Below are 19,496 nucleotides of genomic sequence, written 5' to 3' on the forward strand. Positions count from 1 at the left end.
AGGACTAGCCGTGAAATAAAAACATAAATCATCCCTTTATCGGATTGGTTCCAGTCACGCGAAATATAACGCACGACTTTAATTGACATTTGCGGCGAGTTTTATTCTACACATATTACGATGGTATTTATAGTTTCGGATTAAATTAGCATGATTTTTGTTTATTACTTGGTGGATAGCGAGGAAAATTGCCGTGAAGAAACTTTGTTGTGATAAAACGAACGAGAAGAACGATGAGCATTAATCGTATTGAGAATTCACAAATTTATCACAAAGTAATATTTGTATTGGATTCTTTTAGAACAAACTCGAACAGTATTTCCATACGAATTCCAAAGAAAATTTATGTTTTGACGTTTCGGAAAAAGCATCTCATTTGAGTTCACGGCTTATGCTATGTTGAAGAGTTCTGCAACCTTGATAGATGTAATTAAAGCACATAATAACGGATTCTTACCGGAAAAATGGGTATATAATAATAATGGGTAACATTCCGATATCAAAAACATAAACAAGCGACAAAGAAAGAGGGTAGACAGATATGTCTGCCCGTAGAAAATTATGGATCTACCTACTCCACTCCAATCTCATCAGTCATCCCGTCATCATGGCACTTGCAACAGTGTCGAAATATCGGGAGTCTCATATACCCATTTAACGCGGTAAGAACCCGTTATTATGTGCTTTAATTATGATAATAACCGCGTAAACTTAAAACTTGATAGATGTGTTAATAAAAAATATTACCCGTATCCTAAACCCGAATCTAATTGAAGATAATAATTATTCTTTGTTACACCTCAGAACAATTCGTCTAACAATAACTACAATAAGATTTCATAAACACACTGTTCCATTGATTGTGTGAGTAGCATCATAATCGACCTCGACCCGAATTAGGCAATTTGAATAAGTATTTCCTTGGATTTATGGTGGTTTTCAATTAAAAAAAAAAGTATTTATTAGATTAAAATTTTACAATATGTGTCTTGGCACCATTACCAACTTATTTCTAAGATTTTCTAAGGTGTTTTAATAATAAAAAATACATAATACTTTAATTGAAATCGACTTGTATACTTCCGTAATCACTTTCCGAATTTTAAATATCATCAAATTATGTTCCGACAAATCAAAATGTATCACGCATAGTAATAGTAGATAACTAAAAATATAAAATTATTGACTTTATTATAATTATAGGAGCAGATACTAATAACAAATAGTCATTGATTACCCAGGTGATTATTATAATGGGTTGTTATTCCGCTTTTCCACTAATGGAAAAATTCATTATTATCACGTTTTATTTCATCATTACAGTGTTTACTTTATAATATTTACTTTACACTAGTCAGAAAACACCTAACAATCTGACGTAGGTACAGTCGCGAACATTATCAGGTAGGTATATACTTTTAGTCCATTAACTTATTTGACATTAGTTGAATCTTGGTTGAATGTTTCAGGTAATAAAGTGACAACTTTCGAGACTGTTCTGTACCGACTGATCATTTCAAAGCTAACGGTGCATTTCCCGCTTTATTTCTTTTACCAAATCGGTCAATCCGCACCGGGGGCTGAAGTTCCCGACGTTACATACAACTTATAACAGTTCGTACGTGTCGATGCTCCACCCACACCGATTCTGCCGCCATTGGATTCTGCTCAAAAGGACTGACATGGAAATAAATGTTTTCTTTCTTTCTTAAAAGTCGACCCCGACTTACCCTTTTCGCTGGCGTCGTCGACGAGGATGATCTCTTTGAGCAGCGGTCGTGGGGACCTGTTGATGGTGCTCCAGATTGTTCTGATAAGCGTCGTCCAAGCCTCATTGTGGAACACGATCACCACACTCGTGGTGGGCAGCAGGTCCGGGTACTTCTTCGTTTTACACCTACGGGAAATGACTTGTTAGCAGAGAATGTTTGTATTTTTATAACGGCTGGACTTGAAAGAAGAAGGTTATCATTTTGACTTAGTATCTTATGCCACATAACACATAAACAACATCTTAACATTTATGAAACAAATAAAAGAGAAGGTGTAGGTCGTGTCGTATCGGGAGGTGAAGGTTTTGGCGGGAAGAAGAAGAGAGGAATGGCGGTTACTCCACCGACAAGAGCGCAGCTCTTAAATAGAGAGAGAGAGAGAGAGAGAGATCTTATGCCAACTGCGCTGCGCTCTAACATGGGGCGGATGATACCTGGGTATTTCTTCGAACAACGGAAGTTAATAACATTACCGTTAACGAAAAAATATCTTACAATCTTTTGTCTTTTTTGTAAATATCCATTTAGAACTATGTCTGTCGGCAACTTACGTAAGTTGTAACTGAATATTTACAAAAAGACTAAAGATTCTTGGATATTTTTGCGTTAACGGTAATGAGTTTGACCAGGGGTGTTCGAAAATCAACCAACCTGTCAATACTACACTTTCTTGGTATGTCTCTCTATATTTCTGTCCTGCTCTGTCATACGCAATATGCTAGAGAAACACAGTAAAGAGAGACTGTTGGTAACAGTATGGGGGTAAGGCTTGGAACTTTTATTTCAAGAATAGGCGTCGTGCTCTGTTTTACACCTTTCTGTCTAATTATTAGTAAGTAAACCTATTATTGCAAGATGTACTTACGTACCTCTAACCTGGAACGTGACAGAGGGCAGCAGTAACTGTCAGTACTATTCAGAGGCGGACGATAGGGGTACGGCTTTGAAATAGACTACTCTGGGTGCCTTCCCACTCACTACAGACAGAGTACTGCGAGGAGGAAGGCAAGAGGGAAACCACTGCCCTATTTTTCCCTAAAAAGTAGCGTAGAGAATGCTACACCGACAAGAGCGTGTCTCTTAAATTAGTGAAGTGTACTTACATACATTGATGGTTGTATTCGACATCATTTTATTTAGGTATAGCTAGGTAAGCATTCTGAATTTGAATAAATTTCCCCATCTCACACAACAAGTAAAGACGTTTCAAGCTATGTGTCGTGTCCACAGACGCATGCTTTTAAAAGATAAAAAAATATATTTAACATATCCCAATTGGGGTAGTCAGAGGTACATCCGTCGCAAGATGAACTAAGTACCCACACCTCACCGAGCTTTCTGTTAGACCAACGTGATAGGTGTAGAGCCGTATCGCCGTCTACAACGTGTGTGTATATGTTGTGATTATATCCACAATAAACTCGACAAATGCATAACAGATGCAAAATAATTATACTTTTACTATCACAAACTGGCTCAGCAACAGACGATAAGCACCAAATTAATAATCATTTTCTTCATGGGTAAAACTTCAATTAAAGCACGGTAAAAACAATAGCCTCTAATAATTGCTTATTAAAGCAACATACATACATACAAAAATTCACGTCTTTTCCCCACCGAGGTGAGCAGAGACAACGGAATTCCATTTGCTTCGATCCTAACACACTTTGCTTCCTCCACGTTCATCAATCGTTTCATACACGCACGCCGGTTCAGAGTAGATCGTACTAAACCTTTTCTAAGGACGTGTCCAATTCTCGGTCTTCCGCTGCCAGCCCTACTAACAATCTTCGCTTTATATACTGTGTTCATAATCCTATTATCCTTCACATTAAAGCAAACTTCGTACAAACCACGTACAAACGAAAATAAACGCTATGCGTTACAAGGTGCACTCATACACACGTGTACACTTTCATAAATAAGTACGTATAATTTGTGATGCACAACGTATTTCAAAAATAATCAATTTTCTTCTAACACATAACATAACATAGCATCACGCCTGTGTCCCCTAAGGGGTGTATAGTAAACCCACTTCTCGCCAGCTATGTTTAAGTCCCATGTAAAAGGAGTGGGGCCTATTATTGTCTTATCACTTTCCAAGTTATAAACGTCCGTCCTTCGAAGAGTCGAGGTCTATGCCCAGCAGTGGGATCTTTAAACGCTGATTATATTGACACAACAGGGTTGTTAACAACCCACATCGAAGCAAAAACATTTGACATTTGTTTGCATTGCGCACTTTTATATGCGCAAATGTCAAATTGCAATATTCCTTCTCTAGATGAATTAGCAATAAGGCCGCCAGATTGTACTGTATCTTATCTGTGTTAATTTGTTTTGTATGTTGTGTGCAATAAAGTATTTTTGATTTGATTTGATTTAATGAATTGCTTCGGTGAGGTATTTTGAAACCCCCACATGGTGGTTTCGGCGACACTCTTCTTCTTATCGTGTGGGCTGTGAGGTGGAATACCAGTCTCATCAACCCTGGTGTCAGGGTTATGATTGAGCCGCCAAAGGCCCCTGACATGGCGACACTCAGGGTCGACGTTCGTCGCAGCGACAGACGTCACTGCGACTTTAGCGTCGTCGCCACTCGCCAAGTATCGAATTGATTTTCATATCGCATTGCGCAAGCAACGTCGCGAGCTTGTTTTACGTTATCAAGCGTCGATACTACGTCACCGTGTGAAGCGCTTAGATCGCTGACTGGATTAGGTAGAGTACTTCAAAATTTAATATTGGTGTTCGTTGAATATTCGAGTTTATGAGTTTGAATTTTTGAATTCATATTCGGATAGTTAATTGATATCACGTGATTTCCAGGATTGGTGCCTGATTAATGGCAACAGAACAGACTCGCCGCGAAGACTGGGTGTATATACTATACATTACCCTACCCTTCTGGGATGGAGGCGTGATGCTATGTATGTATGAGTATGAGTGCGAGCAAATTACCTTATACCCGTATATATGCTTATCAATATAGGTTACCTATAGGTCTACAGGCAAAGCTGTTATCGAATACTCTTACCATGCGCATACTACGAAGTTGCTTAGTTTAGCACTTGGCGTATTTTTTGTTACTTTCATTTGCATATATTATTATGAGTAAAAAGCTTGCCTCTCACTTTGAGGTCGCAAGTTCGAATCCAGCACATGCCTAAACCAATGATTGTCGAACTTGATTTTGAGATCGTTTTTGGATCATACATGATTATCACGTGCTCAGTGGAAAACATCACACCTGGTTTTCTTATACCATATGGGTCTCACAACCCAAACGACAGTAGAAGCACATACATTTGCTAATAATTATGTATCTAATTTGATTTTGACGATTAAAAGGTTTTAGTAATTACGATACATTTAGAAAAATAGAATATAATTATTATAACCACAAAATATATTATCAAATTGAAAACTACCGCTAAGGTAATATAGCGGTCCGCGCTACGTGATTTGAAGGTAGAGTGGACGTTGTCGACATAATATATCACATTTACGATACAAATACCATCAAGCATTCGTTTATTGTCGTGATTCTTTTATTTAATCAAAAGCTGTCTTAGTAATGTAGTGTATTAGATAACTGATATGACGTGCTTTCCAAGTTTTGTGCACATATTAATAGTAATAAAATAGTAACATTGCGTTTTAATAGTTATTATTGTAGATACTGTAGACATATTTCTCCATATTTCTGCTCTCTTAGACATTAATTATTTCACTAAATAGGTAAGGAAAAATTCTGCGTAGACCCTAATAGGTCACTCACACACACGCGCGCGCGTGTAGAAGCGCGATTCGCATTGATTGTATGGAATGTCCTACAACTCTCAAACTTTACCTCTATAAATTAATAAGTAGCCCATATAGCCAAAATAATTAGTGGTGGAGTATGATCCATATGCCTGTGCCCAGCAGTGTATGTAAATTAATGAATCATCATCACCAGCCCATTAACGTCCCCACTGCTGGGGCACGGACCTTCCCTATGGATAGATAGGGAGATCGGGCCTTAAACCACCACGCGGGCCCAGTGCGGATTGGTGGTTATTAACGACTGCTAATGCAGCCGGGACCAACGGCTTAACGTGCCTTCCGAAGCACGGAGGAGTTCGAGATGAAAACTTGTTTTTTGTGGTCATCCATCCTAAGACCGGCCTTTGCGAAAGTCGCTTAACTTCAACAATCGCAGACCGAGCGCGTTTACCGCTGCGCCACCGAGCTCCTCAAATTAATGAATATAGACACTTAAAATAGAAGTATGACGTCAGTCGTAACCGTAGAACATTCTCCACTATATTATTGGTATAATCTAAAAGGTCGACTTGTTTACACAACAAGAGAAAGACAAGCGGAACCGACAGTCGCGCACCGGACGTAGATTTACGCGGTTTTCCTGCCATTGTAACATTATAAGCACATCTATCTACTGGTTTCCAAAGAGTCTACTTATCTAGATTTTCATTTTGGACTTCAACCTTAAGGCCACCTCCACCACGCCACTTAGGCGTGTATCAAAATTTCAGTTTAAATGGTGACAAAATGACACGGAAAGCCTTTATCGAAAATTCGAAACGTGCAATTCAAGATGCCAAGCAATTGCTTGAAAAATTTCGCCAGCCCATTCTCTAATGCATAAACTTCTCTCACCCTAAGGTGTCCTGGTAGAAATTGCTGTTTAGCAATAACGCCGCCTACTGTGCTTATGTTTTTATTCGTATGTTTATGTCCTTTGTATATGTTGTTGTGCAATAAAGTATTATTGATTGATTGATTTCGCAACGCTGAAATCTACGAATCTATATTATGTTACGTTGAATATACGAACTTAAATAAATAAATTAGCTCATTTTCTTTCATTTGTTTGTTTTAGGTTTTTTATGAGCATTGTAACGGTGTCAAATTACGCTAGTATAACCCTGTTCTAGTAATACCACAGACGGACATACTCCGGTTTATAACTGCTTTCTTCATTTCGTGGTGATTGAATGTGTGGTGAGGTCCCGGTTTAATCATTAAACTGTTGATGACATTTATCAACACTATAGCAAATTTCTAAGTTTGAACTTTGTTATATTACATCACGGAGGTGCCTAAATAAAATATAAGATTGAATTACGCTCTAGGGATCTAAAAGGGCCACATTGGAAAACTCATCTAACCCGTATCCGTTAACTGTCTTTTCTCTATCTGTGGTAGCTTGTAATTAGCCTTTATTTATTATTAAGGTTTTGATTGTGTAAATAATGCTGTAAGCTCTCCGAATAAAATAAAAATAAATAAAATAAAAAAATATTGCTAAATTGTTGATATTGCGCACTTACTTTTATATACGCAAATGGCAATTTGCAACACTTATTTTATTAATTGGAATGCTTCAATGTTTTAGGGTGGTATTAATAAACTAATCTCAGCTTTCAGACTGCACTCAAGATCATGTCAATGTGACAGTTCGTATATAAAAACAGGGACTTGAGCATGTTCTTGAGGGCAGTCTCAGCTGAGATTCGTTTATAAATACCACCCTTAGACATGTAGGTATATGAAAATCTCGTTGTGTTTCTTACATCATTGACAAAATATCAAAATGTACTCTTTATCATAACGGCCTCCGTGGTCTAGTGATTAGAGCGTTAGGCTCACGATCTGGAGGTCCGGGTTCGATTCCCGATGGGGACATTGTCGAAATCACTTTGTGAGACTGTCCTTTGTTTGGTAAGGACTTTTCAGGCTTGAATCACCTGATTGTCCGAAAAAGTAAGATGATTCCGTGCTTCGGAGGGCACGTTAAGCCGTTGGTCCCGGCTATTAGCCGTAAAAAACACCTCCACCAACCCGCAGTGGAGCAGCGTGGTGGAGTATGCTCCATACCCCCTCCGGTTGATTGAGGGGAGGCCTGTGCCCAGCAGTGGGACGTATATAGGCAGTTTATGATATTATTATGACTCTTTATCTAACATTCCAGTTTCCTTACTTCAATTATGGCAGCACTATCTACCTCACTGGTGCCTGTCTTTCTAGGCAGTCTTGTTAAATGATGTGCTGTTCCCGGGAAAGTTCCCAAAGTGGGTATATTCCTGTTGCAAAAACTCTTTAATAGTACGGACACACGGGCAGCTTTTTATTTTGTTCCCAAAGTGGGAGCATTTCTGCAGTAAAAATTGCGCAAAAGTTATGTATGTAAAAATTAAATTAAAAATATAAAAAACCCCCGACCAAAAAAAATACTCAATTATTATGACAAAAGGTTAAAAATGCTAAACCCTATAAAAAGCAAAAAATAACTTATCCCACATATGCTTGTAAGCAAACTGAGCATGTAACATTCCTATCACACTTGACAAACGACCTGATGACCTTGAAGACCTGAACCGATTTCCACCAAACATAGCTAAGAACACTCTCGACTGGTATACCTTTCAAACAAAAAAAACGCATTAAAATCGGATCATCCGTTTCGAAGCTACGATGCCACAGACAGACACACATTTACACAGACACGTCAAACTTATAACACCCGTTTTTGCGTTGGGGGTTAAAAAGAGCTTTACTACGTAGCCTTTAGGCAGATAGGATTAGAGTACAAAAAAAAATAATTTCAAAATAAAAAGCGGTCCAGTGTGGCTTTTCGGCGGGAAACGGGAACGGGACAGTTGCTTTCTTCATTGGGTAATCTAAATAATTAATACGAAGTGGTGTTTTGTGGTTAATGATCGCATTAAGTTAGTCGGAAGACATTCGTGTTATTATATTGGAGTATCTGCCTATTTTCGCTTCGTGCCGGGAAGCCGCTTCATAACTCAAAAGTTTATGCGGACTTTTGAGTTAATTCGTTTGGGGTTCGGAGTAGGAGTCTACTCCGAGGGTGGGGACTTAGGTTTCATCATCATCACCTTTCATCATTTCATTAATCATCAAGAAAAAAAATACGTCAGACATGGCTGTATGGGCATAGTTCCCTTTGCCTTACCCTTCGGGGAAAACAAAAAAAAAGCGGTCCAGTGTCCTTACTATTAAAGAGTTTGAGCAACAGGAGCATTCCCACTTTGAGAATATTCCCGGGTACGGCACGGCACTGGTCTTGTTACGCTTGTCGATTGAAAACAATCAACAACGTTAAGCCACTTACGGCGTGTCAACCAGTTAATGGGTGACCGTTTAGAAACATTCATTTCGAGCACATCGCAGTTTATAGTGCACGTACGGTCGCGACCATTAATATGTATACACTTTGGTACCATGTCACATTAACTTTTTTGACAAATTGAACTGTAAGTCTCACTAAATGTCAAATATGTTACTGCGACAGAGTCCTAAAGTGGGTACATTATATTGCTCATGACTGTACCACTATCGAATCGAATCTTCTAGATCTTTTGCTTAATAAAACAATAGGTAAAGCTAAACAGACGGCAATATGAGGCCCAAAAATCGCCAAATAAGGGAAATAATTCGTGTATAACGAACTTTGGCATAGTTGAAGGGAATTGTGTTTTAAACAACACATTAAAAGCACTGATGGGTTGGGATGAAGCTATCTCTCTCTCTTTATTTAAGAGCTGCGCTCTTGTCGGTGGAGTAATAGCCAATCCTCTCTGCTTCCCGCCAAATCTTTCACTTCCTGATTCGACACGACCTGCACCTTTTCTTTTATTTGTTTCATAAATGTTCTCCTAGGTCTACCCCTTCCTCTCTTCCCTTCAATTTTTCCTTCTATGATGTTTGTTATAAATGAATATACAGGGTGTTAGTGACATCGTGAGGACAACTTTGAAGGGTGATTCAGACCATGACGGATAATTCCACTTGATATAAACTCAGAATCATGGTCAGATACATCCTCCTCATCAGTATTCGTTAAAATTATTATTCCTTTCTTTATTTAAAATTGGCTATTCCATTAATTTATGTCTTAAATGTTTCTACCGTGTTATGATTGTAAAAACTGTTGACAAGCCTTAATAAGAAAATCTATGACTTACTTCTCAAAGCGCACGTCGGTGAGTGACCTGTTGAGCGAGATCATGTCGCTGGCGAGCAGGTTGAACTGGTTCTCCTGGAACTTCTCCAGCATCAGCTTCTCCTGCTCGATGGGGATGTTCACCGCCTTGCCTGGAACAAGGCTCCATATCACTTCCGAAGGGAAATCCAGCCCAATTACTGAGTCACTTTTAGTTTTCCTTACTATGTTTTCCATCACCGTTAAGTGATGTGAGCCTTCGTATTACCTGAGTATATAGTAACAACAATGAGGCCGAAAAAGTCGTTTCCAAAATAATAATGTATTTGGTCGATGGGCTGATAAGCAGTCATGCAGTTCATGCGCCGCGCGGGCCAATAGCCGTTCGACGTCTATCTACGTAGATAGCATGCGCTGCGTTTATTGGTCGGAACCGTCGATATAAATCGCAACACGCGCGGCGTGGCTGTCATGCAGACCCTACAGGAATACATACATAATTCATAAACACATATCTGACGACTACGAAATGTCGACGAATGATTTGTTCATAAATTTAGTATTAGTAACCTTAGTTCCACTCGGAACTACGAACGCCAAACTTTATTATTATTATTATTTTATTATTATGACCAAAATTTGACAAAAATGTACTCTCTGCAATTTTGTTTCCCGTCTGTTTACAAACTCACGCGCTCGTCTTCTATCGTAATCAAAGGAGTAAAACATTTATTATGTAAACACTAAGTGCGGAATTCCCTATATAGATAGGCTACTGTTATGACAAACTATAGCTTGGCTCTATTCAAAGATAGCATAAATACCCAAGTATCTAGTCTAGCAATCGCATTGTCACATTCCGCCAAGGGAGATGGCGATAGTACATGCTCATGCTCTCTGTAAAGTCCAAAGGTCAAACTATTTCGAAATGATTATGATGCTACGTGTTGTTGGTATAACGTAAGTCTATTATGATAAAGCCATCGCAAGATCACATTTGTACAGGTCAAACTTAGTGTGAAATCTCTCGATACGTAGTCCTATAAAAATATTTTAAGTCGGTATAACATTAACTATCGGCTTCGTCGCTTCGTAAGTACTACCTAGATTTTCAATCATTCGCTAAATTGGTACCAGGGGCGGGTTTAGAAAGCAGAGTTTTAGATGGTCAATCAGTCAGTCAGTCAATGACTTGATGATTTATTATCCAAACTGCTACTAAAAACATATTCGCCGACTTAAACACTTCCTAACCAAATGTACCTATAATATTGTGATTGATAATGTGGGGGTCTTTATTTTGTCTGGTTTATATAGTCTAAATCTAAGTAGTTGCGTGTCTGGCTAAATCATAATTCAATAAGTATACTGTCAGTCTGATATTAGAAAGCACGTCTAGCGATCTGTGGGTCGCAAGTTCAGATCCCGTGCCTCTATAACTGTCAATGTGCATCCACAATCTCTCGCATTGTAAAGTCTAAATTACATTAACTGCCAATTTGTTTTCTTTTACTACGAGAATTAATTGCACTCTCAACACTATACCGAAGTTAGAACAATGATGTATGATAGCGATCAATGTGAATGGAAAGTCGACTCATTGTTGCCGATACGGCGAATCTTCAAACTCGTAGCGAATCACTAACCTACATAGAAACTGAAAGTCTAATTATCTGAATAGCAATTGAACGGACTAGATTATTCGCTGCTAAATTAGCTCTGCTTCAGCGGTTTTAAGGTGGTTCTTCTAAATCGACACTTCCCGTTTGAAATATTTCTCATGTATTTGAAATCTATAACAATAGAGACACTAATGCCGAAGCCATAAGTACTATAACCACTGCGAACGGCCTAGAGCATGCGTATCTATGTAGATACCAACAGAAACATAGCTGAAAATTTTTAATAGATCAAGTATACTCTCGTAGCCCTCGTAAACATCATAACCACGGCATTATTATTATTATTATTTAAGAATTGTGAGGCCCGGACTGAATACAGCCCGCGAGATCATCCTACATTTAAAAATCCTCCTCTAGACCGATCCGTTCGAAGAGATCCAACGTCTTTTTGGGAGAAAGCTCCAAGACTTCCTGGAGGTCCATTATGTGGCCCCCAAGTGTACGGCTTCTACTATGTATGAGAACCTGACAGCTGCACAGCAGATGTAGTGGCGTCTCATCTTCCCCTAAGCAGAATCTGCATAAAGGAGACTCGGTCAGCTCTATTCTGTGTAGGTGCTTATTGAGTCTGCTATGCCCCGTGAGGGCCCTTATTAAACTCTTAACCTGCCCCCTAGTGAGAGTAAGGAATATAACCACGGCATACTGTAACCACGAACGAAGTCACATGCATTGGCTATTAATAACGATAGTCAATGCAAGCCGTGTTAGAACAATCAACATTAATTACATTGATTTTCAAGAGTCCCCTCAATTAGTGGCCAATGACTGTGAATGATCATGCTGCAGAATGCTATCTGAAGATGATTATAGCATGATGTACAAAGTAAATAACGTAATTTAAGACATAATATATAATAGGCTAAAAGTGATGATCTACAGCCGTGGCACATTCTTGCTTTTAAGACAGGCGCAACGCGATATATAACGCTGACTACGACAGCGATGATTGTCGCGCAGGTTATCATGTTATACTTGGCATACTATGGCTCTTGTCTATCTGTAATTAATCTATAATTGTTCATGCTATAAAGATAAATATGATGTGCTGGCTGTATTTATCAAGAGACATAAAACTCAAAAGTGGCTACAAGTTACAATCTGAAAATAGGTAAATCCCTGTGAATGTTTCATATTATTATCTACTTTTTTATACCTACATAAAATTATTACATTATTTTTATTCACTTATAAAGAATTTAATTTGGATTTTAAGTTACTAATTTCCTCTTAAAACACAAATAAAAATCTTTTTATTGTTTCCCTATCTACCATAATGGAGATTATGAGCATTAGATTATGATGACAAAATTTTACAAGGACTTCATGGTAGTAATTATATTTTTATTATATTATTATACCTACCTAGTTATAAAACTTGCGGTGAGTAATATACTAATAATGTGGTACTCATAACTTATTAAGTTTTATTATTTTTTATTATGGCTGTTGCAAATTTTAAATAGTTGAGTCTTCGGTCATGTTTTATTAAACATTTAAGTTTCTTTGTGAACACAATTAATTGCTCTATGAAATAGTAAAGTGTATTGCTAATGTTAGATACTTTTTCCATCTACAGAATAATAAGACTTGAAATAAAATAAGAGATGAAAGTAAAAACATTATTAAAATGCCACTTACCCATCTCTCCTGGTAAACCGCTTGCCTTTGGTGTGACTGAGGGAGCGGGCTTCCATCGTTTTAGCCGTGACCTTGGATAATGTGACAACACAAGCCCCTCGTCACCAACATCTTCCTGAACTATGGGGTCCTCTTGATCCAAGACATTATCTTCATTGGCTTCTTCTACACCCTTTCTTAACCCCGCTGCTATGGCAGCCTTCTTCCCTCTATATTCTTCATTATTATCCTTGTAAACAATTGATAGTTATTACTTGTATGAAATCTTAAATGAGTATGAGTAAAACTGTAATTGAATATTACATTAATAGCACAATAATAAAATGTGTATAAATTACGATACATTTCATAGTTGCTATATATATATATATATATATATATATATATATATATATATAGTTATACATCACATTCAAGCATAAATATTACTCACAAATTATCTTACAAAGATTAACAAGTAATAACAATTTTTAGTACAAAATAGTTTTAATTAATACTTGTAAATATGGGGATTTACCTCTATGAATAATATTTACTCTTTACTTTAATCTTTTTTTACTCTATTTTTTTACTCTAATCTCATACCTATTAGTAGTTCTGTTCTGATACACTTGGCAATATTATCTCAGGAAATGCTAATAAGTGCTTGTGTCACTCATGTTAGGAACCTGTTGGACACCCTTTCACTACACATTCTTGCTCTATTGCCAAGTGTAAGTGCTTGTTATTAGCCTCTACAGGTTACTAGTTAGAACCTACGTAACTTGAATGTGTAATCTATACTGCTATGTGTTTTGCTTGCTTGCTTTTGACCATAATAACATGGATTAAATAGGAGAAAAATAAAAATAATATGTTATGCTGGTTTTTGTTTGTACTCACTGGGACATGGTTGGATGATGAAGTCTTCTTGCTGCAGTCCCAGCCGTCGCTGAAACAGTCCGAGTACGTGGCGAGGAGTATCACATCTATCAACAGCCACACCAGAGAAGTCAGCAGTATTATCCTGCATGTGTGTATCCTAATTTTACTTCTGAACATTGTAAACAACTACACTATATTTCACTGCCACATGTCAACTTGAACACGCTGCTACTGCCGCCGTCCACCTGAAAGGTCACCAAACTATTGACTAACTAAACAATACCGCTTGACGGTATACACAATTTAAACTTTGACATGGCTAATTAGAATAGATTAGAGCCAAACGAATATCACCAATTATACAAGCATGGCTAACACAAATTCAAATGCATAAAATACAAAGTAGGTTTCCGGATCTAAATTATGGATATTGCACCAAATCTTTCACAAACTTCTAACAACACAAAAGTCCTGTTTCAATGCTGCTAATAATACATGTTTAAGTAAAACTAACTCACACGTTTGCTTGTTTGTTTTAATATTTCCTATATTATTTAAGTGAGGAAAATTAGTCAATTTTCCCCACAAAAGCACCTATTGAGTCGCGGTCGACAATCGCCAAACGTATACGTCAAACTCAAACTTTCTTTTTTCGCACGTCGTGCGTGTCGCTCTACATTCGGATACACATACAACATTGCACACGTTATGATTTTTAGACTTATTAGAATTTATTTACATTTTACATTAATAAGTAAAAAAATATATTCAGCTGTTAACTAACTGTTATCAAAAGAAACAATTCGCAGTTTTGTTTTTTTTTCTACTTAATTTTTTTTTTTTAACTTTTTTATCCCTTTGGGGAAAGGCAATTTTTCTTTAAACATAAAATTAAAAAAAAACCGATTATTAAAAAAAAAACTGGCATGTCTGTCACTTGTCATGTCAAGTTTCTATACCAAGAAGTTGTTTCGCAAGTTATTTTTATCGAATTTTGTTAGTTAGTATTTATTTACTATGATTTGATAAGCGACGTGTTGCTGCAAATCGTGGCAGTACAGATTTGACCTGAAACGTGAAGTGTAGTGTGCTCGATGGGCATTTGCCTCGTCGCCTTAAGTACTTATCTTTTAATTAAGTTGAATACGTGTCTTTGTTTTAAGTATAATTTAACTGATATACCAATTTGTGATCATGAACAGAGCCAAGAACAATAACTCTAAAATGGGACAGTCTTCGGAATACACGACTAAGTCAGATCTGGATGAGTACCGCTTGATTTCGAACGACTCCAAGCCCCCCGACATCAAGTATGGCAAGGAAAGCTCATGGGTGGCCGGCGTGCAAATGTTCGTCTCCTTCCTGCTCGCTGGTTTCGGCATGGTGGCCGCCAGCCTGCTGCTCGACGTGGTGCAGCATTGGCCAGTCTTTATCCAGATATCAGAAGTGTATATCCTCGTGCCAGCACTACTGGGACTTAAGGGAAACCTAGAAATGACGTTGGCCTCGCGGCTGTCCACTCATGCACACTTGGGTCATCTGGAATCTAGTCTGGGATCATTGGTAGTGGGCAATCTGTGTCTTGTGCAATGTCAAGCCGTTTTAGTTGGTTTCCTAGCAGCCATGGCTGCCGTGGCTATGGGCTGGATACCTGATGGAGACTTTGATATTCACCATGCATTGTTGTTGTGTGCGTCTAGTGTTCTAACAGCTTCATTTGCCAGTTTTGTGTTGGGGTTGATCATGATTGGTGTGATTGTTATTTCTAAAAAAGTTAATATAAATCCCGATAACATTGCCACCCCTATAGCAGCCAGTCTGGGAGATTTGACAACCTTGGCACTATTGTCTTGGATAGCATCTTTGTTGTACAGATCAATTGGCACAAGTGTGATTTTACCATCTATTATTATCATTGTTGGCGCAGCACTTGTTCCGGTTTGTGGTTATGTCGCTTGGAAGAACAAATTCACCCGGCAAGCTTTGGATGAAGGATGGGTACCTGTGGTTTCTGCTATGGTGATAAGCAGTGTTGGGGGTCTTATATTGGATTATACTGTTTCTAACTACAAAGGCATTGCAGTGTTTCAACTGGTCATCAATGGTATTGGAGGCAACATGGTGGCTGTGCATGCATCACGGCTGTCCACCATGTTACACACTGGAGAGAAGGAGACTGCTGTCATCAGTGGCACAACAAAACTATTGCTGCTGATGGTGATACCTGGCCAGCTGATATTCATTTATACAATAGGCTATTTAAAGGCTGGTCATACATCCGTTACACCTATTTTTATCCTAATCTATATGTCAGCTGCACTATTGCAAGTATTTCTGTTGTTAACCATCAGTCATTACTTGGTGATGTTGATGTGGAAGCTAGGGATGGATCCAGACAACTCTGCAATCCCGTACTTGACAGCCCTTGGAGACTTACTTGGCACTGCCCTTCTTGGTGTGGCTTTCCACATATTATATGCTATAGGAGATAAGGATAGTGATTTAGGTGATTAAATTGTACATACTTAGTGAGGGCTCAAAATAGTAATCTAGTTTTGTAAAGAGAAAAATGATGGGCATTTCTAAATTATGGTGCCATGGAATCTTGTTACTTATTTTGTACTTAAAGACTTGTACATTTTGATACAATACCAAATTTTGTTCTTAATTATAAAGAGGCCTATATAAATGTAAGTACAATAATTTATTATGAAGTTATTGTTATTTATGACTGACTGTGAGTCAACTGCTCTAACTCATATCTTGTAATGTTATCAATTTGAATAACTCATAAGTTATATTATTATAGAAACTATACTTAATGTATGTTGTTTTTTGGTGCTACTACTTACTGTTAATACATATTTTTATACAAATTCCTTAAAAAGTACCACTTCTCAATAAATGTTTATTTAATCTTGTCATGTTTTATTTCAAGTGATGAAATAATCTTATCATATTTGACACTTCATGATGCTTGACTGTGTACTTTCTGTTCTGAGCCGAGTACTTTCTTTATATTATCATATCAAAATATGTGCATTGAATCTGATTAAATATGGAAAATCCTGAATATAGCATTGGTTTCATAAAAATATTTTCATTAGGTACAGCAGAGTTCAGCACTATAGGATGACATGAAGTCGCACTCATTTCCTATCAGGTTGAGCAGAACAAAATAATTTACTCCTAGGTTAGGAGGTATCTAGGTTTACTGCTTACTATAATACTTGCAAATCTAACCAAATTTTCCCATAGTATTTTTTATATACTCAGTAATTTTTTTACCATAATTAACTAACTGCCAAGATACCAGACACAATACATATATTGTGTCTGGTTGAGATCTGTTCCAGCAGATAAGAGGTTAAAGATGAAGTCTTATAATTTAAGTTAAAGTTTTATTATAGAAAATTAAATTGGTTTTTATGAATATACTCCTTCTGTGGTGACAGTGTAACTGTAGCCTTTCTATCGTTACAACCTTGTGTAACAATAATGTAATTGTTGTGTTGTGGTATTTTTGATCAAAGTATGAGTACATACAGGTAAATGACATGCAAATGATAAAAATGAAACAAGAATTGGTTTTTGCATTTATTGGCTTAACCTAGCATCAGATGTTTACTTGACCTCACGCAACCTTCTGACTGCAGATCGGCAGGAAGAGGCGGCGGTAGTGGAGAATACCCAGGCACCTCCAGCTACTGTCCTCTTGCAGCGCTTGCATGACCAAATGCCAACGCACGACCGCTTCATGGCATCCTGAAATATAAGAGATAATAATAATTTAAAGTGATGAAAATTAAATACTGATATGTTTTACATAATGTGATCAGTCTAAAAACAACTTTCAGACAATTTTAGCATGATATATAATTAAAGAAAGAATCTAATGTTTTTGTTGTTTTCACTGCAAGATAAACCCTTAGTGCATATGTTAACTACTTTTGAGGTTAAAAAATATACTTAAGGCAATCTTTCTCACTTAAAGATAATAATCGATATTTTTGTTATTTACTATTTAAGAGAATCATAACATTATACGTGGATCGATAGTATAAAGGTTCAGGTAGTATTAAGTTAAGTTACAAAGTTTTTAGGTTATCTTTGTATAAAATATGTAAACAATCAGTTTTGCTATATAATTAATAGAAATCAAAAGCGTGTAATCGGATAATAACGACCGGGAAGAGTATATTTTAATAGTTTTTGCAGGTTACAGGGTATTGATTATCCAAAAAATTAGGTACTAACCTTGCCACAGAAGGAACAAGTGTATTTTGCGTGCTGTGTCACTTCCATCTTCTTAACCATTTTACGGAGGGACGCACCGTAACGTGTGCCATATTTGCCAGTGATTCCGACCTTTTTCGTGCGTTTGGCCTGAAAACATAATAGGAGTTACAGTTTGTTTGGAGTTGGAGTGGCACCCAACATTTACAATCATTCCAAAGAAAACAACAGAAAATAAATATCAAATGATGTAATCCATTGCACAAGCACTTATTTTCTCCACTTTAACACTATTTCGACACAATGATTACGAAAATATTTTAAAATTACTTTCTCACCATTTTAGATAACCTGTCTAACGCAAAAGTTGACAGAAGAGAAGTTGTCAATTTGACAAACCAGCAAATGTCAAATGATTGCTTTTTTGCTCTCGTTGACTGTGTCAATGAAGTGTAAGAAAGAGAGTTCGCTTATTCCTACATTTATAGTGCTCTTTCTTTTACCTAAATCGATTTTAGCTTAATTATGTTTACTTTACGTGACTTACATGTCGCGGCAATTATGATCCAAGTTTTTAACGCGAAAAAATTGGAAGCCAGATGAAAAAAATCGCTTTCAAATGGTCACCAAAGCTATATAATAATAAATAAAATATTCTATTGTAAATTAATAGGTCGAGGTCGACACCACAGTAATCACACCGGTGCCGTTATCGTGGATTAGTGTAATGAACTTATGATGGCCCAAAGTACCTACATTTAAAATCCAAACCCCATTGTTTAACTATTGTGTCTGGATATTTGGATCTTACTATTATGAGGTTTTATTGTAACACGCCAAATGCCACAGGGCAGTATAAATTATTTATATCTACCGCTGGTGCGGGTCATTTTTCTTGGCACATACTTATTATATAGGGTGTTAGTGACGTCGTAACGAAAACTTTGACCATTATTCTGAGTAGTTATCAAGTGGAATTTTCCGTAACAAAAGTATGGAACTGAAAATAATTTAAAAAGATATTAAAATATTCATGAATTTTCCGTGCTTGGACCCGGCTATTAGCCATAAAAACACCTCCACCAACCCGCAGTGGAGCAGCGTGGTGGAGTATGCTCCATAGTCCCTCCGGTTGATTGAGGGGAGGCCTGTGCCCAGCAATGGGACGTATACAGGGTGTTAGTGACATCGTAACGAAAACTTTGAGGGATGTTTCAGGCCATGATTCTGAGTTGATATCAAGTGGAATTTTCCGTCGCAAAAGTATGGAATGGAAAATAATTTAAGAAAACACAAAAATTTTCATGAATTTTCCGACAGGAA

General features: G+C 37.3%; 3 protein-coding genes across 3 annotated transcripts in view; 1 reads left to right on the plus strand and 2 right to left on the minus strand.

Annotated features, from left to right (window-relative positions):
- LOC126373562 (polypeptide N-acetylgalactosaminyltransferase 5) overlaps positions 1-14,592 on the minus strand; it is a 44,830-nt gene extending 30,238 nt beyond the window's left edge. Inside the window, exons 1-5 of the mRNA XM_050019724.1 lie at positions 14,456-14,592; positions 13,956-14,182; positions 13,074-13,302; positions 9,773-9,902; positions 1,731-1,897 (exon numbers count right to left, since the gene is read on the minus strand). Coding sequence (XP_049875681.1) covers positions 1,731-1,897; positions 9,773-9,902; positions 13,074-13,302; positions 13,956-14,114 — 685 coding nt within the window. The 5' untranslated portion in view covers positions 14,115-14,182; positions 14,456-14,592. The remainder of the gene's footprint in view (positions 1-1,730; positions 1,898-9,772; positions 9,903-13,073; positions 13,303-13,955; positions 14,183-14,455) is intronic.
- Positions 14,593-14,873: 281 nt separating this feature from the next.
- LOC126373573 (solute carrier family 41 member 1-like) lies at positions 14,874-16,856 on the plus strand. Its single transcript, XM_050019744.1, has 2 exons — positions 14,874-15,056; positions 15,140-16,856. The coding sequence occupies exon 2, from the start codon at positions 15,162-15,164 to the stop codon at positions 16,449-16,451; it is 1,290 nt and encodes a 429-aa protein (XP_049875701.1). The 5' UTR covers positions 14,874-15,056; positions 15,140-15,161; the 3' UTR covers positions 16,452-16,856.
- A 665-nt stretch (positions 16,857-17,521) lies between these two features.
- On the minus strand, positions 17,522-18,611 carry LOC126373600 (60S ribosomal protein L37a). Its single transcript, XM_050019787.1, has 3 exons — positions 18,512-18,611; positions 18,195-18,323; positions 17,522-17,702 (listed from the first exon to the last, which is right to left on the minus strand). The coding sequence occupies exons 1-3, from the start codon at positions 18,512-18,514 to the stop codon at positions 17,562-17,564; spliced, it is 273 nt and encodes a 90-aa protein (XP_049875744.1). The 5' UTR covers positions 18,515-18,611; the 3' UTR covers positions 17,522-17,561.
- Positions 18,612-19,496: the final 885 nt, after the last annotated feature.

This window comes from Pectinophora gossypiella, chromosome 16 (assembly GCF_024362695.1).
Source record: "Pectinophora gossypiella chromosome 16, ilPecGoss1.1, whole genome shotgun sequence".
In the NCBI taxonomy this organism is placed as follows: domain Eukaryota; kingdom Metazoa; phylum Arthropoda; class Insecta; order Lepidoptera; family Gelechiidae; genus Pectinophora; species Pectinophora gossypiella.

Bases quoted from the DNA above. Each gene is read 5' to 3' on its own strand.
- LOC126373573 (XM_050019744.1), top strand. From the start codon at position 15,162: ATGGGACAGTCTTCGGAATACACGACTAAGTCAGATCTGGATGAGTAC.
- LOC126373600 (XM_050019787.1), bottom strand. The intron at 17,703-18,194 runs GTTAGTACCTAA...CTTATATTTCAG, and splicing joins CTTGTTCCTTCTGTGGCAAG to GATGCCATGAAGCGGTCGTG.